Genomic DNA, 25,186 nt, shown 5'->3' on the forward strand with positions numbered 1-25,186 from the left:
TTGGTATTCCATGTGGCTCTCCATTTACCTGACTTTTCATAGTCACTGCTTTGTATGCCATCATCACTGTCGATCACCACGGAAAAGATTAGCTGTTGAAAGTCCTCCGATTACCACCATTTAAGTCATTTAATTGGTGCATATATTGTACTTTTGACTGTCCTAATATACTCCATTCTTGGCCTTCCATTTAGCTCACGATTTGGCCGACATTCTCAAATTAATGCTCCATAGTCCTTCTCTTTTCTGTCGTCGAGAAAGGAGAGCTTTCACTGCATATTTTGTTCTTTTTAGACCATTTTTCGTGTTATATCTTCAAGAAGATTTTAAAGCGCGAGAGATTACTAGAAACTATGTTATTTTTAATGTTATGTTATGTTTAATGAGCCCATCTCTGCTAAGGTTACATGAGAGACAATAGCCCTGTTCCAAATACATGTTTTGCAACCGTTGAAAATATTTTTATGAAAAATGAATGACAGCTGAATAAAAAGGATTTTATGATTCTTATAATGATTTGTATGGACTTTTTAACATAATAGGATTGATGGGAAAAGTGACAGAACTCGTTACTCTTTGGCAGTTGATTAAACGGTTTCTTGGGTAGTTAATATATACCGCTTCTTTTTTACATAAAACGACCCGGGTTAATATTAGTAATGATCATCATTTTGGATGGTACTAACTTCATCCGTGGCTGTCAGCACGGATTCCGAAAAAGTAAGGGATCCGGTACAGAAAGACTTAATCCGCGAACTGAACACAATACAAAGGAAGGCTGCGTAATTCGTCAAAAACTGGTACGGGCGTTCAGAAAGCGTTACGCAGATGTTAAGCGAATTAGGCTGGGAGCCGCTGGTGCCTCGGAGGCTGCGCGCTAGGCTTAGATTGCTTGAACAATTGAGAATGGATATCTTTAAGAGCGACACGAAGAGCATAATATTAGAGCCACACTATATTTCCAGTTCCGACAGAAGCGATAAATCAAGAGAGATATTTTTTCCGAACGGATAGATATGGGAATTCGTTTTTCCTCCCGAACCTTAAAGGACTTTAATAAATGCTATTCGTAATTTCCTTAGAGCCCTTCCTTTTTATTTGTAAGCGGCTGATGTCCCTACACCCCATGCCACACGCCTTTTAAGCGGCTTACGGGGTATTATGTAGATGTAGATCATCATCAGACGTAAATTATTATGTATTTTTCTTGTTATTGTAACGTTAGGTGAGAGTAATAAGATAAATACGTAATAATTTACGCCTGAAGATGATGATTACTAATTGAGACCCGAGTCGCTTCATGTAAAAAAAGAAGTGCTATAAGTTAACTAACCAAGAAACGTTTAGTGGAATACAGCACAGTAAAAAATGAGTGAGTGAATTTAGTTGATTAATTATTTTGTAAAAACTTAATTTATCTTGGGTTCATGACTCTTTTTGAGATAATTCACTGCATATGATGATTACGCCCATCTGTCGGTATTCTTTATGATTCCCTTGTTGCCTGTAAGCTTCCTCATGAGTAATCTGATTGAACTGTGCTCCCATGCCACTCGTAATTTCCCGCAGTTGACCAAGACGACACGTCATCCTTTCCCATCCTCCTCCGCCCCAGATGAGTCAAAAGTCACCGTTCCTCTTGACAAGGTTAAAGACCGACCCACTCGACTTGTCGGGTCGGATGTGCTCTGTTACTTTGATTGGGAAAGATTGCTCCTAATTTCGGAAATATCCTTTATTTGGTTCAACCATATGATGCCTTTCGTCAAATGCATCCATTGCATGCAAATATGGAGCCATAGTTGTGGTTGTTTTTCGGGTTAAAACGTTGACTCATTTAGATGGACGACAGTTTCGGACGCATTCCAGCCCCCATTTTCGGGTCCAAATGAGCTGCAGAGCTTCTTTCCCTCTATATATAAGGCTATTGAGGCGCGCGTTTATTTTCTCGGTTTGAATCCCGTTGTTGGAAGAGCCGTTAGAAAGATGAAGCGAGAGGATAGCCGTCCTCCCTAATGCCTCATTCACATTACGATAGTCCGAGCCGTCGTCCTAACTATAGTTGACCGAACTAGCCGTGTGAATGCAAGTCCTGACTATAGTTGACGTAGTTCCGAACGTTGGCACTTTACTATGGTTAGGCGCTGGGAGACCGAAAACGGAAGCGACAAGAGAAAGACGAAAAGCTCGTGAAGCTCTATTATTTTCATGGATTTGTCCTAGGAAGGAAGAATATGAGCGGAAGAAAAATTATTCGGTAAATACACGTTGAAAACAGTAACATCTTGTCAATGCAAACCTCAACAGCTTTGCTAATCATCAATTTCCCGTTCACTTTAGATGTCAGCACTAGAGAGCAGCACAGGTTTCAACCATCGTCGTGTGAATGGACGATAGTTCCGACGATGGCTGGAGCTATCGTAATGTGAATGAGGCATAAGGAGGCAGATTATTTGATGGAGTGGAGAAAGGCGATCTGATTCCTGATTTTCTTATTGAATAGCTTCTATGAGTCGAGTCAACCTCCCTGAACTGCGTTTTTAATTGTAACAATTTTTTTAAAAGACCTAAATACCAACTTGTAGTTATTCACCAGATTCGCATGTTGCCTAGATCGCAGGATCCAATTTGAGCCGAGCGTTGCGTGAAGGCGAGGATGCAGGTGAAGCAAAATCCTTAATCGCCTCTGATGTCCTTCTTTTGTTGATCTTTTTTATACTTTAATATTTTGATTCTACAGCGTGAAGTTTCATCCACATGTATTTATTTTTCAACTCTGGTATATCACATTCTTTAGAAACTGATCTGTTTTCTGCGTTTTGAATTAAGTTATTGTTCATCATTTGCTGATTTTTTAGTTCATTTTTTGCTATTTTTCAACTCAGGTATATCACATTCTTTAGAAACTGATCTGTTTTCTGCGTTTTGAATAAAGTTATTGTTCATCATTTGCTGATTTGAGTTCACATTATACCAGCTATCAGTGTGTCAATGAATGAATTGCATTAATTGAAATCACCATTACCTTTCGTCAGATTTAAGCCAATTTATTTAATAATTTTAGCAACAAGAAGACTTTTAGCGCTCGTTGTGTTCGTCTTATAATTTGGTCGTGAAGATAAATTTTGAAATATTTTCTTCTGAATTGCAACTCATAAAAGAGGATACAGGAGCAAACGGGAAATAAATTTAGTTCGATTGGCTCTCCCCAGTTCGCGACGGAAAACCCACTCATCTTGTGGTGCTTCTCTTCCTTTTCTCTGTTCAGGGTCGAGTGAGTCAGAATTAGCCCAGTCTCTACGATGGTGGCTGGCGACTCAATGGTGGGCCCTAATCAAATAAAATTTTCTCCTGAAGAATCCGTAATCCTTTTCTAAGCGAGGTATGCAAGTTATGTAAGTTCAAAGTGTTTTTTTTTTATAGAAATAGTGGCCCGATTTTGCATCTCGTGTAGTTGATTGATTTCCACGTGTGTTGCGAGCATTTATTTTTGTTTTTTTTTCTCTGACAGGAATATTTTCTTGGTAAATATTTTTGTACTCATTTGTAAACTAATTAAAGCACTATTTATTTGCCTGAAAAAAGTGGGAGTTGTAATTTTCAGTGTGTGTGTAAGAATGGGAAATAATGTAATAAACTCTAAAAAGTGATTGTATGCTAAAGTAGCTCAACTGTAGGGTGAAACATAAATATAACTGTGACCCACCAATTTTTTAAATTCGCATCTTTGTAATCTAGTCCTGTAATGTAGAAAATAATGTTTTTGTATTATTGCCTACATCGTAGTTATATTTGATTAACTGCTCTGTAAAACGGTCCCCTATCTACCTACCTATTGGATGTTTCTAATCCATCGTCCGGTCCGGTATTAATCTATTTATGGGCTGAAATTTGGCAAAATGGGCACAATTGTACCGTGTGCTCATGTGGCTCATGTACCTAAATTAATAAATAACTACGGTAAGCGCCCTCGTGATTTAGCGCTACACTCCACGCAAAATTGCAAAGGGAAAGAATCTCCCCAGTAAAGGTTGGATTTTGTTTTGTGCATTTGAATACGGGCGCCAAGGTCATGTAAGGAGAAACGTTAAAGGATGGTCAAGTTACTAAACGTTGGAAAACTGTCGTCACGCCCGTCGTACACTGGAAGGAGTTTAGACGTATCGTGTTGCTTACGACAGCGCATATCACATGTCAACGGCTTATAATTAGTGATGACATTTCGAAGCCCCAGCACTACCAATCAAAACATCTGTCGGCGAGTTCAAACGATATCATAGGCGTTGAGATGCAATGTTTCGCAAAATAATATATTTTATAATTGTTTCTGTCAGGTTTATCCTCTCTTTATATCATTCAATATCTTTATTCAATTATGACTTCATGGCAGTTGTTGACATCAATGTTTTAATGTCAATTCTCTACAAGCTGATAACTTTGCCCTCTCCTTATCTGAATGTCCCAATACCCAATCTCCATAGCAAAAAATTAGAAGTGGGGAATAAGCGGAACTGGACTTATTACACGACTACCCAAGGAAAGGAGAGAGTATTGTATATACTTCTGCACATCCTTTTTCTTATCTTATACATCCAATCAAGTTAAAAATCGAATTCTTGTTTTTTATAGACCTGAGCGTCATTTTAAAGAAATCCGCGTGATCTGAACGACACTTGCTCGGTTCAAGTTTCCTCATTTGTATAATATGTGGGTGTGGAGAAGAATGGAGAAAGTGAAGTGACGGAAAGAAAGAAGTGCTGGACATGGTTGGTTAGGAGAGGCAGCTCGCAGATGAGATACAGCTAGTATGGATGGAGCGAGTACTTAGCCGGGAGGGGATGTTGAAAACAGTGTCAGTGTTAGAGAATGTTGGGTAAACGAGGGAGGAAAAGGAAGAAATTAAGATTTTTTAGATAGATTGAAAGGCAATGGCCTTATTGTTAATCTGAGATGGAAGCACATGAAATAAGGGGAGGCTGCAAGAACGCTTCCTAAGTACTCCGTGGAAACCTACCTTAATCGGCAGAATACTTTAGTAATAGCTATTCTGTTCTATTGATATTAACTATCCCTTTCTAAAAACATTGATGTTTTAAAGCCTGTAAATGAGTCTACTTTTACACAAAACAGTAAAAGATTCAAATTCTGTCATTGGACATAAATATGAACTGCTGACCGAGGTCGTTTGTAACTTCGATAGAAGCTTTTGATAAAAGGTTGTAACTGGCCTAATTTTTGGTTGAAATAAAATCGTGCAATCTGTGTTATTATCCCCCCCCACAACTTCCATTAAAACGATTTGGTATTGTTTCATTCATTTCTCAAGACTGGTAGCGTTCGAGTCACGCGTAAATGATATACGCATGAGCGCTATTTCGAATTATTTCGACTCGACGGTACGCGCCCGCTGATTTATGGAGAGGCGATTGAGAGCCTCGCCTATTTCCTAGGTCGGCTGCACGGGAGTTGGTGTTGGTATTGAGGCAATAACCATTACCTAAGACGCGTTTAGAACTCGCGTTGCCGCCCATTCCGACGATTGATTGCTGGATGGGCTTCAAGCACAAATGAAGCGAGGGAACCGAAATCAAATCGGGTTTCGTCAGCCGGGACGCGTGAAGACGTCGAGTGAAGAGCTTTCCTCAAGAATTGTGCTCGCGGTTACATGACTTTATTTGTGGTTTTACTGTAGCTTATAATTTGAAGTAAGTGTGATACCGTCCCTCGAGTGGTGAATCAAAGCTCAGCTCCGTGACCTGTTGCATCTGTTTTCGGTATTATGAGGAAATTTTCTTGGCAGTGTTTATGTTTTCCTACTGCTTACAGCTTATTGACGCTTTTTTTGATGGCTATTTTTATACATTCCAAATTGAGTTTGGCAAGCGTAACTAAAAGAATACAATAGCAACATTTCGTTAACATTTTGACAAGCAAAGATATTGTGCGAAAAATTCACAGAGGAAAAATCATTCGCCTTGACCGGGATCCGGTGTGGATTTTTCGTACAATTTGTGCATTGCGGGTGACTCCGTAAAAGTTATTACCGCGGCTAGTCCCGGTATACTTGAATAAGCAAAGATATGCTAAGCTCTAAGGAACAAGATCTGGTGTTTGAGATATTTATTTAGGCATCAATTCTCCAAGTATGAATTTCGATTCAATAAATACAAGTGAATTTACTACAAACCTCTAAAAATTTTCTCTCAGGTTATAATTAAGTGACAAAGTACTTACCATCCTCATTCAACTTTGTCTAAATTAAGCACGTACGTCCAAAGTTACTAACTAGGAAAAAGGCAAGAAAGCCTTCTTTTTTTCAAGTTTCACATCTTGATTTTTTCCCAAACTCAGCCCAAATTCCTAATACATTAATAAGTCTATCAAATCACATAAAAGACAACGGAACACATTTCCTCAAAGTTAAAATTATCAAAATTATTGTTTATGTCATCGCGGAGGCATTATACAAGAAAACCAAACCGTGGCTTTTTTTGACGGATCCAACTAGTTTGGGGAAAGAAATCATATCGAAACGTTGTGAAAAATGCATCGCGACAACTGTGTGAGGTGTGTGGCTTACAAAGAGGGAGAGAGAAGATTCGAGGCGAAGGACGCTTCGGCTGTGTTTGGCCGCGTTATTTTGGCTCCGCTGGTGTCTAGTGTTCCGCTTGCTGAGTGGCTTGGAAACACGGTGGCTGAAAGAGGTTTAGCTTGGCGCCAGGCGTCTATCCTCCACATCCTCCTCCCTTCCTTCTCTCGTCGTCATATCCCGCCATTCTTCTCAAAAACACAGAACTGTGCTTAGTGGGTCAGAGCCTGCCGTGCCTAGGGAAAGGTATCTTGGGAAAACGCTGCCGTGACTACTCCCGAGCTATCGTCCGTGTTCAGAATCGGGGCTGAAATTCCCCGTGGATATCCCGTGGAATTTATTTGACTGGCTAGTTTTATTTATATATGCATTTCCCATAGCGCACCTGTTGTAGGAGTCATGTCGGTTATTTGAAGGGCAGATTCGAATCCTGCATCGAGAATTGATGCCTTCCTAAATTCCTCTGTCTCCTGCTCTACGTTGAGATTACAAAATTCTTCAACGGTGGAAATCGCTGTGATTCATTTAAATATGGAATTTTTGTGGAGCTGGAACTGGAGTGCAGGCTTCCCACCCAGAAAGTTCGGGTTCAATTCCCAGCGATGGAGAGCTTTTTTCAGAGGCCGCCCGATCCCTGCTTGAGTGGTTTGTGGAGAGCACTTCGAGTACAGTATTCCGTCTTTCGGATTGGAGGTTAAGTCGTGGACTTGGCGCCTCTCGTTAGGAGTAGCCGACGCCGGGTTTCTCTCCACCCTTCCCTCATGACGTACGACCCCGACTGTCAATCACCTCCTCGAGCCTTACCATCAAGCACTTCCACCTGATGTCGCCTGCTGGAATGCAGGGTAAACTTTTGTCTCGACCACAACGATGACGCGGTGAAACCCGCAAAATGCAGCCTTCGTTTTGTGAGAACTTACCTAAACCGGTATAATACCTTCAATAGTAATGGAATAAATTAATTTATTTTGCAGGCGAATTATACATTTTCCTTGCCTTAAGCGAACCTGTCGTAGTAGCCATGTTATTTATTTGAAGGGTAGGTTCGAATCCAGCATCGGGAATCGATGCCTTCTGTAGTCTCCTGCTCTTCTTTCGCGTAAACTAGACGATTCTCTCGTCCCAGGCGAGCCGGCGATGGTGACGCAAAATAAAAAGTTAAACTGGAGACGCGAGAGAGGAGGATGAGAGTGTCGACAAAGGCGAGAATCGTTGGCGCCGATGATGATTGAGGATGTGATGTTTCTCGTTCCTCGCGATAGAGAGCGCGCCCCTCGAAACACGGGAATTCGCTCCTCTCTCGCTCCCTGGGGGTCTCTTTCCTCCCATGCGCGGCTCTATATTTAGAAGGCAGGACGGGAGGATGAGTGCGGGGGCGGGAGATGGGGAGAGCGTTAGTGCTTAGACGGAATAGGGCCCGCGGTAGGGGTGGGGGTGGAAGGAGAAAGAGAGAGTGGGGAACCCATGCTTGGCGCCATTCGGATTCGCCCGGAAGAAAGGGGTTCGCATTGAAGTCTCTGTTTGAGGGCATTGGCTTGTAGGTTGTGGACTGCAGTTAACAGTCGATCATCTATGTGTCCACAACAGCGCTCAAGGTGGCTGCGCAGTAACCATAAGCAAATCCAACATGGGAACCTCAAATTCAGTGCATTTATTATTATTATTGGAAATGGGGAAAGTTGAATTGATGAAAACTGTAAAATGATAATGAATTTCACGGTGTATAAAAGATCGTAGGATTTCCCGGCGAATACTACTGATAAAATCATCTCGGTTTGGCACCAGGCGAGGTTGTTTAAGGCCTATGTTTCGATGAGAAACTTCCTAATTGTCATCAGGGCAAAGACTCACGGAGTCATCGCATCTCATCATCGTCATCTCAGTCAGTCAGTGTTAGCCCTGATGACGATGAGGAAGTTTCTCATTGAAAAATTGGCCTTAACTTTACCCAGTGCCAAACCCGAGAAGATTTTATCCATTGTACGGTGTATTTTCTCCTGGTTCTCGCCCTCACGTGGAAGCCGCATAACAACGGAAACTGGAACTTATTTCGAGTTGATTACCAATTTCTAAATTTTGGGGTTATCTCTTGCTGAATCCTCGCATTAAAAAAATTAAGTGGCGACTTTAGTCTTAATCTTTAGTTTGAATCAGTAATTTGCTTACGATTCATTTTTGTTTGCAGCACTTAAGTCACTAAGGATCGAATTTTCATTTGTTTGTCATAATTTTTGGTCTATTTTAAAGACAAAAGGAAACGCAACGACCTACCTTCTTTTTTTTCGTTCTTCCTGTATTTCATATTATGCTTGTTGGATAAGTGTAAATTTTCACACCTTAATGATGTGTAACTCGCAAGCTTTTGAAATGGTTAAGAGTTTGATAATTAAAATGCAAAAAAGGAAATAATGTGAGTTTCCCTCGATTCTCAGAAGGAGATTTTTCCCCGTCATTCGGATTCATTCTTGGAGGTAGAAAAGGATTCTCTTTTCATGTTAATGTTCTCGCCTTTTATCTCCATCATTTTTGTGCAAATTACCAGAGAAATTCTTTTTTTCATTGTCAGTGTTACGCCTTCTCGTCACATTTTTTTCAAAATGAAATCATTTAAACTTGAGGTTTCAGTGGTAGGGATTTGGGCATTATCCGATGCCTCTATGGACGCTTCCTTTACTCGGCTAATTGAAGCGTTTGAAGCGATTAAAAGAATCGTCGACAAGGCATGTCCCCTTTTGTTTCGAGTCGTCCCGACGTATCTCGTCGTGGTCATATAAAACCCTCCTTCGTACCCTCCGTCGTAAATTCTTTGTCTCGCCGTGTTCGCGCACACATTTCCTCCCCTTTCTATGAATTGACAGCGCGAAGTTTTGCTTTTTGGTTCGTTTTGAGACTTCCATGGGCCACGGTATTCGGTCTCCATTTGTGAGATCCTTCGCCCTTTTTCGTCCACCTTTAAATAGCTTTCTTTAGATCCTTCTCTCCCTGTGATATTCTGCTCTCATTATCCTCATAATAACGTTTTTTTCCCTCGGTAATTTTTAAAAATTTCATCGCGGGAGGGAAACTTTTTGTACGAGCTGCTAAGTTGGAGTATATTTTCTTATATTCTCGCAGTCAGTTATAATCCATTCATCTCCCTATCCATCTTAATAACCTCGATGCTTCTCGCTTATAGCATCTCTTAGTAACGTCCATATTTTTTGTCTCGTTAATATTTTTTATGTTCTTTTCATTGTCTCTTTTATTTTCTCTTCGTGGCATTTTGAATCATAGCGGCGGTAGTTGGAGCTGCTTTTCCTTATGTAAGTACTTTAATTGCATTATTGCAAGCATCCTCGGAAAAGGAATTAATTTTCTGGATCCAAGATGTAATTATACGTGCGTCCACGCGCGAGAGGGTTAAAGAGGGAAGCTTAAATTTGTGGAGTGTGGGGGGACTTCTTCTTTCTGTTAATCTTCTGTCTGTTATTTTTCCGCCTCGTAGTGGCCTCCCTGGCCATATAGCTCCCCTTCTACTTCCCCAACCCCTAAATTACTGCGGAACTGGCGTCAATTGCGATCTTAATCACTCATTCAACGGTGCGCACTTATCTTTATTTTTAGAGGTGGTCTTGCCCACTCCGTAGTTACCCCTCATTCCATGGTTGTCCCTTGCGTTTCTGGCAGTCTTCTATTTTTTTACCCCAACCCTTTTCGTCCTCTACGATACATTAATTGTGCTATTCGCTTTGAATGTTTGGATCTCCCTCATTTGTATTTTTTTGTATCCCTGCGCGCTAACCTAAGTGGGATTTGAGATTTTTTTAAATTCTTGCGTAGTCGAATAAAGCATTTCTTTCTTTATTTTCTTTGCTTACGTTTTTATTAGACTTGAATTCATTCCCCTTCGCTTCCTGCCTTGTGACTTCTTTACTTATCCTCTTCTTTTCCCTCAATCAGAGAATAATATGTCATTGTTGCTAAAAATGACCGGAAAAATGATTTTTCGAAAGCATTCGGTCAGAATTGTTTGAAATAAATGAGAATTTCACATAAAAGATATTTTTATTTTTTTAATATCCAGAATATGAGATTCAGCGGGAATTAAATGTATGTTTTGTTTACTTTTCCAAGAAGCAATTTAAAATGTTCATTCTTCTTAAATTGTTAGCCTTTTCACCAAAGAGTTTTAGTGCTTATTTTTAAGATCGTAAGGCGGTGGTATTACGCTATCCCTTGAAGAATATTGAAAAATGGAGCTAATAAGATGTCCTTCTTTGGTCGTATTGTTTACCGATGGCATAAAAACTGTGTGCCGTAACCACTGAGAATACCACGGGCTAATTTTTACGGGCGTTAATCTTGTATCCTCAGGAAAACTTGTTCTCTACCTTGTCTCCTTTTAAAAGCTTGCTTATTTAATTTGTAAAAGCCGTTTTGGGCCAATTGAGGTAATGAGCTCATCTGAGTGAAATACGGACTAATTTAAGGCTATTTCAAAAACAGGTCAATTATTAGCATTATTTTTTATGCGTGCATTTATTTATTTTTTCCTTCGGACGTAGTGTTGTTTTTTTACGTCGTTGGCAGCTCAGAATTTTTAATGAAGATTTTTTTGTCTTTTTGGTTCAGTATATCATTCATTTGCTGTATTCTTGGCTCGTTGAAAAATAAAAGCATTTCTCTCAATTATAAACAATTTGATTCTAGAGAAACGACGCAACACTTTACTAACGAAAATTAAACGCGAATATTTAATGTTAGATTGCTTGCAGGTCCGCTTTGAGCAGAGTCGGAGAGTGAACTCCCATTCTTGTAAAATTTCAACCTCCGGTGTTAGACTGTAAGTTATGCCTGGGACTTAAAATAAATTGTACTGTACATTTTTACTATTTTACTGTATGTTACATGTATTGAGTTTCTGGTTTATTCTGTTGCATATGTAACCTTCGTATGCATTGAATATCTTGCATTTATTTTTTTAGCTAGTGTAAAAATATGGTCTAATAAATCATTTTTTTGTGTGTTTGAAATGGAAGTACCCTCAGACGTCGTCAGTAATTACCCAACTGTACAATAAAAATTTGTGGAAATAAATTCCTCTTTTAATTCTCTTTAATAGCGACAAAAGTCTTAGAGAAATCACGGATATTGTCTGATTAATATTTATCTGAGAACACCATTATAAATGTTCGATGAGATTCATAATTTCTGATATTTTCTGGATCCTTGCTCAATGTATCCTTGCTGCCCTTGTGAATGTTGTTTTCCTTAGTATGCAAATGGATAAGGGTATGGTATTTTTCTCTTCGGTGTTTGATTGAAGGGATAGCATCATTCCTCCCGCTGTGCTAGAGTGAACCCCAAACACTACGTCCAGCAAATATATTACCCAAAGCCAAAATAACAATGTAAACACAAAAATACAAGTTCTTCCAAGTGTTCAGGCAGTGGAAATGATTTCATACGAAATCATTTCTACTGCCTAAACACGTGGTCATTTCAAGCTCTTAATAGCACTAAATGAAAGGTAATAGATTAAAAAATATGATATGTAGCTAAAACTATGTAAATGCAACTTATTTATTTTCAATATTCTTGTAAAAATACTAAAGAAATAGCAGAAGAGACACTTCTTTTCTTAATGCCTACGCATCTGACTTGTCACTATACTTGTGGCCAAAATTGAAGTGTGGTGTGCTTGATGATGCAGGAAGTTCGAAATATAGAGCTAAGAATAACGAAAGCCAATCCTTCAGCCAGGAGCTGTCGGCCTGACCGCATAGTGTCCGAATTCGAATAAGCTGTTTTTTTATTTGGCCAATCTTGAGTCATTGTTGGTCTTAATGTATTTGAGCAATTAATCAATGTTCGTCATATAATTTCATTTATTGTTTTGATCGTATATTATATTATTTTATGTGGTATCAACTTTGTGGTCTACGTGAGAAATAATTCCTACAGATTGCTCGCTGCTGTGTGGAATACTGGTTGAGAATATCTCAATTAGCCAACGTCTAGGTGAGCTTAAGTTATCTCAAAGCGAAATGTTAAGTAAAGACTTGAAACTCAATCCGCACTACAAAAACCTTATTACGTTATTATCAGCCTCGTCGCATTCTGTAGCTGCCCCGAGGCTGTTCCGTTAATGATAACGGCTTGTTAATACTTTAGAAGGTCATTCTAAGGTCGATCGATTTTCATTCGATTCGTAAAAGCCTTTCAATGTCAATATCGCGAGGCATTCCACAGAAATGAGTGGAACTCTTTGGCTGGCTTTTTAAAAGTAGTTTTTTCCTGCTCGATCGGCGATTTTTATCATCGCTCGATACCCCGGTTTGCCGTTCTGAGGAAAATTTGAATATTTCCTTCTTCCCCTCGTAACTATTTGATATTGCTTTCTTTAAGATTTTGATGACTTATATGACGGTATTATGTCACTCCGTATTTTTTTATCGGAGATAATGATTTGTGGCGCAGTTGGACTTAACTCAATGAATAATTTCGTCCAAAGTTCGTCTTTAGAAAGAAATTAATATGCAGTCGATTCATATGTATTAGTCTTCAGCGTGAAATTTTACTTACAATATTGTGATAGCCATTAATTGAACAATCAGTAAACGCGTTAATCATACGGAATCTAATGTTATGAAAGCAAATATACATCGTGATGTTGATTCGAATTAATCCAACGTTTTTGAGTTTTTTTTTTACTTTTTTATCCAAACAATGTTAAAGGCGTCAGAGCTCGTCACCGTTGCGTTTAATGCAGTGCTAAATTGACTTGTAATTCAAAATTGTTTTATCGGTTAAAATAACCGTTGTAAGTTTGGATCTTAAGCATTAGCATCCCTCACAGAGCAGTGTTAAAAAATGATTGCAGGTATCCCTTTCCCTAACGTTGACATTGATAAGTATCCAAGGTAAATAACTAAATGTTTACTCATTTTGATATTTTCCACGGTCTTCCAAGCCACCTTGTTTGTTTTATTTTCCTTTGAAAGTCCTTCGAATGCCGAAAATATTTTCCACTATTCCTCAAGAAGAAGATTTACTACCCCATAACTCATTGCTTAGTTGGCGCTATTGAAATCTCATGGTTTTTCGTGGTCACTTTGGGGTGTCATGAATAATCTGGGTTTTTCCTATTGAATGACTTGAATTAATTCTTCTCCGGTTTCCAACAGGGTCATAGTCTGCTCGCTGTATCCCGACGTTTCGTTGAAAGACTTTCCCAACATCTTCAGGGCTGGTGATATCATCCTGACAGCCCTGAAGATGTTGGGAAATTCTACCAACGAAACATCGACTTACGACATGGGGATCGGGTTTTTGTGGTGGCTAGAATGTTGGCTTCCCACCCCGTGGGTTCGGGATCAAATCCCGGCGGTGTCAGAGAATTTCAGAGACTGCCTGATCCCTGCTTGAATCTTGTGTGGAGAATATTTCAAGCGCAACACTCCGTCCGTCGGGTGGAACGCTAAGCCGTGGTCCCCTCGGCGCTTTTCGTTAGAGCAGGCTAATACCGACACACTGGGTTTCTCTCCCACTTTCCTTCCATACCCGACCCTATGGCGCAAATGACTTCAGCTGTCGGTCGCCTCCTGCAAATACCACCACTACCACCGCCTACAACATGCAAACCCCACCCGATTGGAAACCCGAGAAGACTTCATTCAACTTGGTAAAGAGACAGGGCGATTGAGAATGCATGTAAGGACGAGGTAAGAGCGAGGACGTCTGTAGGTCAGGGTCAGAAAATTCCCCATAGCAGTGGAGTGTTTGTTGGTATCTCTGTTTGCATACATACCCGGGGTCGCGGAGGCCATTGACGGCGTCACCGCTTCGGTGTTGCCCCAGATTAGGTATCGCTTCACGAGGGCGCTTTGGCGGGTGGCGTGACCGATGAACGTTGATTCGATTCCGTAGGGGAAACTGCACATGCGGTCAATCTCCTTGCTTCCTTCAATATTTAATATCGGTGGTTTGTAACAATTATAAAAAACCTCGAATCACGAGAGCATTTTTTCCATCTCAATTGAGCGATGGCTTAAGTTGCCGCTCGAAAATATTCATTAACCGTGAGCCTCGGAAAAAAAATTTATCGTTTGATTTAGGTTTTGCAGGCGTCCCGAAATTTTATTGTCAATTTCGATCTTTAAAAAGTGTATTATAGCCATATAAAGTAATTATATAACCATATAAATTGATTCTTAGGAGCTAATGATGTGTGTTTCCAATCCAAACTTTCAAATTTTGTCTCACGGAAAATTCCGACCGTTTGGGGAAAAAATCATTTCGAACTTCGATTTAACTGGTTGGAGGATATCGCGTGCATTAAAGTTATTACATGTTAGAAGTGTTGCTCATTTTTAACCGCTTACTGCTTGCTTAGTAATTTATACCCCGTGACCATTAGCTCATATTTTATTTAGGTACTAAGAGTATGCTAATTCAGTCAGTCTGCTCTTTTTTCCGTTGTGAATACTTAAATCATGCGATCTTTTGTCAGTTCTTCAATGTCGCATCGCATACGCTGGAGTACTTAAAGAGACCGTTCTTAGATCATACTGACAGATATTCATAGATTGTGTTCCACATCGCGTGAGCGAAGGCTAAAATGCTGCTTGTTAAATAAATAAAAAATTTTGACGGCGAGCTTATCGATAAAAATAATTTTTAAAAATTCTGTTGTTATTGCACAATAAAATTTCTTACTCCCAAGCATGCGAGTATTTTAGGTTATTTGGTTTAGCACGGGGGAAGATTGTTCTTGAGAATTCCCATTTATCTACTCAAGTCACTGTAGTAAAGGATATTTTCCATATGAAGTATCCCATTATGTTTTATCTCATTTCCTTTCCTGATGCAGACGATTTTTTCACTTTTTCATACTCGCAGTAGCTTTTTTTCATATGTATAATTTTGTTTATTTCGTCTTCCCTCTATTTTTCTTATCTGCGTCTCTCGGGTTCTGGATATTTGTTGTTGCTTTGTGAGGAATAACATTTAAATACAATCCATGCTTAGTATTTTTAAACTAGCGAATGATGGAATACATGTACCACCTTTCCACAATTCTTGTGACCACATCACTCATTTCAACTCACATCGGGTGAAAAATCTCCCCTGATAGATCTTATTCCTGATGATGCTGTTGATACACGTATTGCGGTTGTTCATTTTTGTTTTGAAAATGGTGGAGAATATTATGCGTGAAAAGTAACCGTGTGTAAGCATCGAGGCTGTGATGCTTTTGGTCCGGGTTGAATTTCCGCTGTGATGAAGTTTGTATCGGAATCTATCGATGACCTATAAAACAACGTAACTAAAGAAGCTCGAAACTAATACCAAATCAGCTAAGGAAGATAGCATTACTACTAGCCTGACTCCTTCGCACACATTCTTGTGACAGTATGAAGTCCGTGATAAAAAAGTGTCCCCGGTGACACATAATAATAACTATGTTCGAGATTACAGAGTACAAAAATTAAAATATAATATAGCTGCAAATTTTAGAAGTACGTGTATTTCTTTTTACATATGGTTATTTTTTTAAATTTTTGCGCTTGTAAACACACAAATGTAAACCCTCCTCTTCTGCTAATCTCTCTCACAAACGAGGGCACTTTCCAGTGCGGGGCGTAAATAAAAACCTTTATGACTCTTGGCCGTGAAGTGGCTAAGGTACTCGTTGCTGTTCCGCAGGGGAGGGGCAGTGAGCGAAGTTTTCGCAGGCTGCCATCCCCCGACCCTCTTGGATCTCCCGCCAACAGATGGCCGCCTGCATTTCGCCGTCATCGCTAAAAATGTATCTGAGAATGGGCGAGGGGTGGCGTGGATGGTTGTGGCTAAAACGTCCCCCTATCGGGGACCCCCGCCCCCCGAAAGTTCGTCAAGCGTTTCCAAGTTGTGTTTGTTTATTCTTTTCCTCGGCTTTTCTTAGCTTCCCACGCTGAGGTCTCTCGTTCGGTTCGGGGGGGCTAGAAAGTATTTAGTTTCTTCGTGCCTTGTGAGGGCGCTTGTTAGGGTTTGGCAGCTGTTGAGAAATGCGAATGATGTACTCAGTCACGTTTTTTATCATATTTGAATTTTTAAAAAGCATAAAAGAATTGCAGTACGAAATATTTTCTTTTTTTAATATGCAAGTTATTAATATGAAATTTAATAATTGAGGCTCAGTTATACACAAAAAAACGAAAGTAATGATAACCGTGTTAAAAATCTTGTCTATTGTTTAAGTTTCTGGGTGGGGGGCACATGTCCCCGTGCCCTTCCCTAATCCGCCTATGGTCCTGTTTATCTTCTCTGGAGGGAATTAATGAGCCATTGTCTCAGTTTTCCGGAGCAAGGGTTTTAAATGACGGTGTAAAAAGCTCGTATCATTTCTTTCGATTCTGTGTGCCGAAGATTGATAGTCCTCGCCAGCTAATCAAAAGCCCACGATTCCCATTCGTGATTCGATTTCGTCAACATTATTGCTAATTAAACTTGCTCATGTTTAATTCATTTTTCACGGAATCGCCTGCTGTAGACAGCGGCGGATCCAAGATAGGGACAAGGGGGGGGGGTTAAAATTCCAGCATTGGTGGGGGTCGGAAAAAATTACCATTCTATCTAGTGTAAATTGGATAGCCCACTTAGCCCCCCCCCCCCCCCCATAGATCCGCCACTGGCTGTAGACTATTATTTTGTCGTGATTGGCTGTAATTGTACTCATTTATTATCCTATCCAAGCTCGCCACTGCCTTAATTGACGTCAAAAATTAACCGCATATCCCTCTATATGCTCGTTGTCGTCCTCCTTTTTTTGTACGTTGCATCAGATAGCCATTAATGCAGCATGACCTCATCTAAATAATGACTACTCAGATGGCATTTTGCCAAACTTTCAAGTTTGTTTTCTCCTTGCATGCGTGGTCGTTCCTTCCTCTTATTTTGTCGGGGTTTTCAAATAATATTTGTTTTCATAATAATATTGCTCGTATTAACTTTTAATTGCCATGCATTCAAATCACAGTTATCAATTTGTTATTATATTTTAGAAAGGGAAATACCGTGAGATATTTTCAAAAATCATTTTATATTTATGGCAATATGAAATAGTGAATTTCATGTCTAGCAAACAGGTAAGGATACCTACCTTGAACACAACGGTGCATCAGGTAAAACTCTCGAGTTTGGCCACGAAATTGCAATACTGTTAAATTATTAAGAGAATATAATGCACGAGTAGTTTTGGAGAATGTGCGGAATGGCTTTCAATTAGAAATTTTCAAAACGTTGCGCCGAAATAACGTTTTGTTTAGATTGCAAGCTATCAGACTTGCCTACGATTATATATCCCTCGTGATAAAGTCTTGGAAGTGGCATTTATTTTGCTGTTGATTCTCGGTAGATTTGTCACAAAATCAACAATACAAAACCAGTCTATAGAATAAAATGATTCGAAATAAGTCTTTTGAGTCTGCTTGTAGTTCTGGAAATTCATATTTCCCCTTCACCTTTGCCATCAACCTGTACGCAATCCAATCCAAACTCTCATATAACTTCTCCGTCGATACATGAATCTGTTTATTATGGCTTATATTCCAAAACCAACTGCTTTCAATGACTTCTCTATGACTGCTCATTGCGTTGCAATGTGAGTGTAAATGATGTACTCGGTCTCGTTTGTTATCCCATGTGGATTCCTTCTTATTTATACAAATCCCCCATTTTACCTTGGTAGTCGTTCCATTAATCAGTACTGCGTGCCTCTCTCTCTCGAGGGAATACAATCCCTTGAGAGCCATTGCATCACCATGCCGGAGCAAATGTTTTGAACGATGGTATAAAAAGTTCGTTTCATTTTTTTCGTTGCTGTGAGCCAGAAATAGCGCGGAAGAAGCGAGCCCAAGAGTAATACTTTATTTATGGTCCACGTGGAGAAATATTTCAGTATCCTGCTATATGTTTATTTTTATTGGAAGCGTCGGGCAAAGGGAGACGAGATACGTATATATATATTTTTTTCTATTGACCCTTTCTTCGAAAACGTTGATTGAACGGAATCCGACGGAAGCAAGCGAATGGCAGAAAAAAAGGAATCCTTTTTGGACTCGTAACGTTCAGTTTTATTTGTTTGCTTATTTTTTTTATTTTTAGAGCCTGCCAATGTCGTGAATATTCCATGTCGTACACTGCGATGAAAACTTCATCGCGTAAAATATCCACGGGAGACGTAAAATCTTATTTTGGGACGGCTTTTTTTTCCTCCCGAATGGAAGGGGGGGTTGCAATAACTTATGCACCCCGGCGAGTGACACAGGTGGCGTGGCGGAGAATGCTCGGATTGGTCCCGGGTCACGTGACTCTCCCACCCTCCTCCTCGTTGCTCCTTCCTCTTCTTTCCTATCTCATCCCCTTGCTTTCCTTGCCACTCACTCGCGTCGTTGGAGAAGCCGCGGGAGAGCTCCTCAGAGCATCCTTGCATTCCGCTAAGATTTCCTGAATATGCCGACCCTCTTACATTAAGCTCATTTTGGGAGCAACTTTTTCCATCAAGTTTCGGTTGGTAGAATATATCGATTGGTACAGTTATCAATGATGGGTTTGAGAACTTTATTTCAATATTCGATGGCCCCTAATAGTCGAATATAATCGGTTGTTGACACTGGTCTTCCGTCGCTGAACTCAAAACAACGGAATGGTGATCGTAGCTGTTGTACGAGGCCCGATATTTCACAATCCAATTTATTTTTCTGTAAATTGAAAAAAAATACAAGTTGCGATGTTATTATCTATTTAAATTGAGGGCAGTCAGAAATATGTTCTGATCCCTTGTGCCAACAGAAATGTGTAGAAGTATACCTCCGAGCGTGGCATATTTATTCGACGAAAGAAAAGCTTCTCTTTCAATTAAGTATTTTAAGTATCAACTCTTTTAATGGAGGCCGGACCATTCTTACAGCCCATGCCAGACGTTCACATACCCAACAGTTTTTCTTTCCGATATTTTGTGTCTTTTATAAGATTTCCGATATTATTTTTCTTTGTGGGATAGTCTCTCTCTCTTCTTTTTTTTTACTAACGAGAGAGTGTCTCATGTCAAAGGCATTCGTCACTTCTCATCCCGAAAATAACACGAGTGATAAAACATTAATTTAAGACTCTCCTCCTGTTTCGTATGCCGGGTAGAAATGGGTCGTCCCGTATTCTGAGGACCAAGGTTTTTTTATAAATTAAATTTATACTTTGTAATTTCGGGGAATATTTTTTTTCTAATTTTATTCTATAAATATTATCTTATTCTTTATGTATTCTATATTGAGTGAATTAAATTACACCCAACTTCATGTAATCAATTATTCCTAATCTGTCGCTGTTTTGTTAGTATTGTATTTTTATATTTTGCAAAATACTTCTGACTTTTTTAATATTCTGGCGAATTTTATCGGGTTCTTGAGTATTTAAAGTAATAAGGAATGTTTCTGTAGATTTTATTGAAATTTGACTCATTTCACTGATTTCACGTTTTTTTCACTCCTTGGAATACTAGGAAACGAGCCTGGTGTCTTCAGTAACCCAGTAATTGTTCGAAATAATGTAATGGCCATAAGTGGTTAATTATTATTATTATTATGCGAGTTTGCGCAAAAATGCGAATTTGAATCTCAGTATAATATGCGATTCCATATCAGCGTTTGTTAGAGAAGATAGACAAAGCCTTGTCGAAAATTGGGCACCCATTGAAATAATGAGCGGCCTAAATGTCGTATATCACGTGAGCTTTGACCGCTGTTGCATGATGATTGTCAAATAAATTTCGTTTTCAGCGAAACCCAACGTGGATATCGCGATGAAAACAAACAGCCCGAAGTGTTACTCATCCACTGCTACTCTATTTTATTTCTGAAAAAAATAATCTTCTTATTTCCTGGAATAATCGGTATTGTGATTCCTAAAAGGTCATTTGGCGAACGTATTTTCATTGGCTGTCGTGTTATCAGGTTAAATTGATCCATGTTCTTCATCAAAAATTTAACATGATCCACTTTGGGTCATTTTTCGAGGGTTTGCATTCAATTATTTACATTATTTACTTCCCATCCATGAACTTTGATCCGAATTAATTGAGCGGATCGTTCCCGCGGTTTTCCGCAGAGTTCGCTCCGATGATGGCTCTGCGGTCAACAATGGAACCGCGGAGGAATTTTTTTGTGAACCGAGGGATTTTTTAAAGTGATTTTTTCAATTTTGATCATTCACAATTAGATAAAATGCGCAGTCGTACGTTTAGACACTGGTATTTTTTTTAGAAAGGAGTCTGTTGTGAGATTCGTGTAATATACAGATACAATATACATTTGCGAATTTGAAGTACGTACTTGAACCTTCGTGAATCGCGAGAGAATTTACTTCAATCGTTTACCGGGAAGGTATCATATATTTTATTTCACATGATAAGTCAATAATTACACTAGTATCTCATTAGTAGTACTGGGACATCCTATGCACAAATGACAGTTGTATTTCAGAAAAATGTTAAGGACATTTGAAGAGCTAAGTCGGTATTAAATAAAGTTTGAAATCAGTACTATTTTTCTAGTGACAGTAGTTTTTAATGTTTAGGTATTGGTTGGTCAGTTATCGGTGGAAAAATATTAAAATGATGCTGATATTAATGATTTCCCTTCTTCTTTGTATTTTTCCGGCCGAGACAAAAACCTATGTATCAATACATAGTGGCGAAAATAGATAAATTTGAAACCACTCTCCCATAAGCTGAATGTGTTTTTCGTGTATTTTATGTTTATATCGGAGAAAGCGTCTTTATTCTTTCTCATGAAAGAATTTTTTTTATTAACAATAGTAGCCAAAACCTATCTCATCACCAGTTATTTAATGTTATTTTATTCATATTTCAATGCACTGCATAGAACAAGTGACCCTCAGACCCATCAAAATATGGTAATATTTTTAATACGGTCCCGTTATCCTTGCGTTCGTTTTGTATTACAAGTTATCCTTGTGCCCCCCTCCCCCCCCCCCCAGAACAAAATCCTGGGTACGGCCTTGCTTGTGCCCCCCCCCCCAGAAAGAAATCCTGGATATGCCCCTGTGCTATGTTCTAGTGCATCCTCCCTATTGGGTATTGCTTTAACATTTTTCGGCCAGTTCACGCTGGAACGGAGGCCTAGTTTTGTGTCACGTGACGGGAGTTTCTTTTGCATGGTACCCACCCCCGCCCATTATCCCGTTCTCCGTGGACATTAGGGAGGAGGGAGCAGACCGTCTATTTATTCCCTAAATTTGTTTATTGGACTCCCATCTCGCCGCGTCGCCGAGGAAAACGCATGTGCGTGCGTGTGTGTGTATATATTTTCGTCTCCGCGACTCGCTTTGAAAAATCTTCCCACCCCCTCCCCCTCAATTTCCCCCACGTTCTCCAACTCCTCATACATACATCATCCTCTCATCCTGTCCCAGGATCTGCTCGCCTTCTCCCCTCTGTTTTCCCTTTCCCTTGCCTGGAATCCTTAGGCCTTCCCATCCTTCATCTGCATTACCCAGAACCCCTTTTTTCGTCTCCGATGATCGGTTTTTTGTCCCCTGCCTTCGGACGAACTGCCTCCGAGGGACATTTTGGTTCTGCAATGGCTCTCTTATACATTTTCAGTCTGTTGTGTGTTTGATTAGACGTTCCCATACCCGCACAAACCTTGCTGGAATCGGTTGCGTATAAATTAAAAATAAATTTAAACATGTTGCCGTAGCAGTGAATACGTATGGTTGCTATTTATTGTTCCCACGATGGTTTATTTGATTTCATCCGTAAGTAATCGACATGTAAATTTCATTATGGCTATCGTTAACCTTCTCAAATTAACCTTGAGATGATTCCTCGAATTTATTGTAAGTCGCGGTTTTAACTTCAATTCTATCGGGATTCAATTCTCATTGGTAATTTATTTTAAATTCAGTAATAACTTTCAGTATGGCTATCGTTAACTTTCTCAACGTTGAACTTGAGGTGATTTACTCAGGGTTTTTTGTTAGTCGCGGTTTTATCTCCAATCCTATCGGAATTCAATTCTAGTAGTTGATTTTTTTTTAATATTAAGATATACATGCATCCGAATGCGACTTTTCTAATCCTCTTCCCCCTCCTCGTCCCATCTCTCCTTCCCCATTCCACCGAAACATTCCGGGCCCTCTCGTTCCCTGAACCGTGTGTCTGCGTCTGTCTTCGGACTCTGACTGTCGTTCGTCTCTTTAAAAAATTCTTTCCCACGCCGAACACTCTCGCAGCGTTTTCCTCCCCGTATTAAAATAGGGAGGCACATCAACATCATCAAAACCCCTCCTTCCTCCCCTGATTCCCCGACCACTTCCCGTCTCGTTTTGGGGGATTTCGTCATTCGCATTCGGTCGTCTTTTCCATTCCGTATTTTTTTTGTATCCATTCAAGTACGGCTCACTGGAAGGAAAGAAGATGTCTATTATTGGATCATAGCTTCGTGGTATCCATCTAGTCTGAAGACGAATCGTTGACCAATTTTCTCAGCTCAGTGCACCCTCACGCAATAATCTTATTTAAATTGATTTTGATAGAGCGAGGAATCCTTTGAGGAATTTAGCCGTGTTAAATATTTTAAAGAGGAAGAAACCTTGTTACAACTCTAAAAATGTTCTGATTCTTCGATCGATTGTAACTCTACGCATCGTTGTTCAGGAATTATCATTCCATCGTGGGTTGAATTTCTTTTTTACACTGCTTCGTTAACTATTTTTCCGATTGGGCCGTTATCGCTTCGGAGCTGATATTAAAGAGCTATTACGTCTATAAAAAGAGCACAAATTATATATAATCCCGATAAGTATTATCACTAGAAGTTATTGGTTTGTAATTTCTTCCCTGTGTGGACTATGGTATAACTTCTTTCCTAAATTACAAGCTTTCTCGTTAACTGCCATAATTGCTACTCAGGGTATTTGGACGTGCGTCAGCTGTCAGTTTTTTGGTGAGCAACTTCTCGTAACCGATTCGAACGTTTGAGGATTTCTCTGATATTCCAGAGTCACTGTTCATTTGTGCTTAAGAGAGAGAGAGTACGTACGAATTCTTCTTCGTCATTCGCATTCCTCATTTTGCATTACCTCTTTTCCTGTTAACCCCTGAAATAGAAGCTTTTAATAGCGCCTAAGAGTCCCATTTGTCCCGCCGGGAGCGAAGGATGGCAATTTATCTTCTCATCTGCCTCGTTCTTCTCGGAGGGAACTTTGCGGGAGCTGGCGACGGTGTCCAGCGATCAAAGAGCGTGCGAAAGCTCACCACATTTCCTTTTCTCCCCCTTGTCATGGTATGAAGATAGACCCCGTCAACCATAACTACCTTTTTCTCTCTCTCTCCCCCCTTCGCAGTATTTCCTTTTTTTCTTCTTCAATAAAAATAACAAACCTTCCTGCTTATTTCTCGGTGACGCATTTCGCCAAGGCTCCCTAGTAGTGCGTATGTGGCGAGACGAATGTGGCGCCCAACTGCCTTCCAACGAGCTAATTGGCCTTTATTTTTGGCGTGAGAAAGGATTAACTGGGGGTCCTAACTGGGCGGATATTTCCACCGGCTTTGTCATCACATCTCTTTTGCTCTTGGAAATGAGGGGTTTTTCACGCGTGGCATCAAGTGACGGACTGTATCTTCTCAGAAGACTGCGCCGAGTTTGAAAAAATATATATTAAACATATGTTTACCCAATGGTTGATCAATGCTGCAAGTAATTAATAACTCCACGAGTTTATGTTGCAATCATTTGTGCTTATCCGATGCAAAATATCAGGGCCTCCTATGGAAGACGAATGAATGGAAATTTATGATATAATACGCACCATTGAAGAAATTCTGGTAGGGAAAATAACTGCTGTAAAAAAACTATGATATTACTTGTGTTTAGCATCATAATTATTGGTTTATTTTTCTCGGAGTGTTGAATGTTTTTATGGGTAAAATTTATTGTTAGCTAGTCATATTTTTTCTTTGGCAAATTTTTTTCGGCTCGTACGTTAACCGTAGAAGTATTTGTTTTCCACCTCTTGTCTTACATACGTAAATTCAAAGTTTACTCTCCACGTTGGCTAATAGTTGCCCCCTAAATGATTTTTCAGGAGTGTTCTCCAAGGATCTTCGAGGTCGTCTGCAGCCGCTGGCGGCGCGGCCACCTCTGGAGATGGCGCCTCATCTTCGTCCGCCGGGGGCCCCTCGGCCTCCGAGGGCTCTGCCTCGGGCGGAGGTCCTCCAGGTGGCGAGAGGATGGAGAGCGGGTCCTCTGCGGCCCCGTCTTCACCTTCGTCCTCGTCCGCGGCTTCCACCGCTTCCTCGGCGGCTGTCGCAGCCGTCCACCAAGCCCTCCTCAGCAAGTACGACGAGGACTTCCCTCTCAGGAAGACAGGTCAGTTGCAGAAAGCGTAGAGATTACACTCTCGTTCTCTCTCTCTCTCTGATGGAAATTCTCTCTGGGGTTATCCATAATCTACATAGACACCAAGCAGTGACCTGGGGAAGGAGGATTGTTTATCACGTAGGTTGGAGGGATGTTTTACCCTTTTAGTGACTGCCTATTTTGCTGGTACATTGAA

General features: G+C 40.0%; 1 protein-coding gene across 6 annotated transcripts in view; it reads left to right on the forward strand.

Annotated features, from left to right (window-relative positions):
* LOC124159288 (histone deacetylase 4) overlaps window positions 1-25,186 on the forward strand; it is a 539,951-nt gene that overhangs the window by 484,102 nt on the left and 30,663 nt on the right. For all 6 annotated transcript variants that reach the window (XM_046535002.1, XM_046535004.1, XM_046535005.1 and 3 more), the window contains one exon: window positions 24,716-24,999. In XM_046535002.1, coding sequence (XP_046390958.1) covers window positions 24,716-24,999 — 284 coding nt within the window. The remainder of the gene's footprint in view (window positions 1-24,715; window positions 25,000-25,186) is intronic.

This window comes from Ischnura elegans, chromosome 5, assembly GCF_921293095.1.
Source record: "Ischnura elegans chromosome 5, ioIscEleg1.1, whole genome shotgun sequence".
Classification (NCBI taxonomy): domain Eukaryota; kingdom Metazoa; phylum Arthropoda; class Insecta; order Odonata; family Coenagrionidae; genus Ischnura; species Ischnura elegans.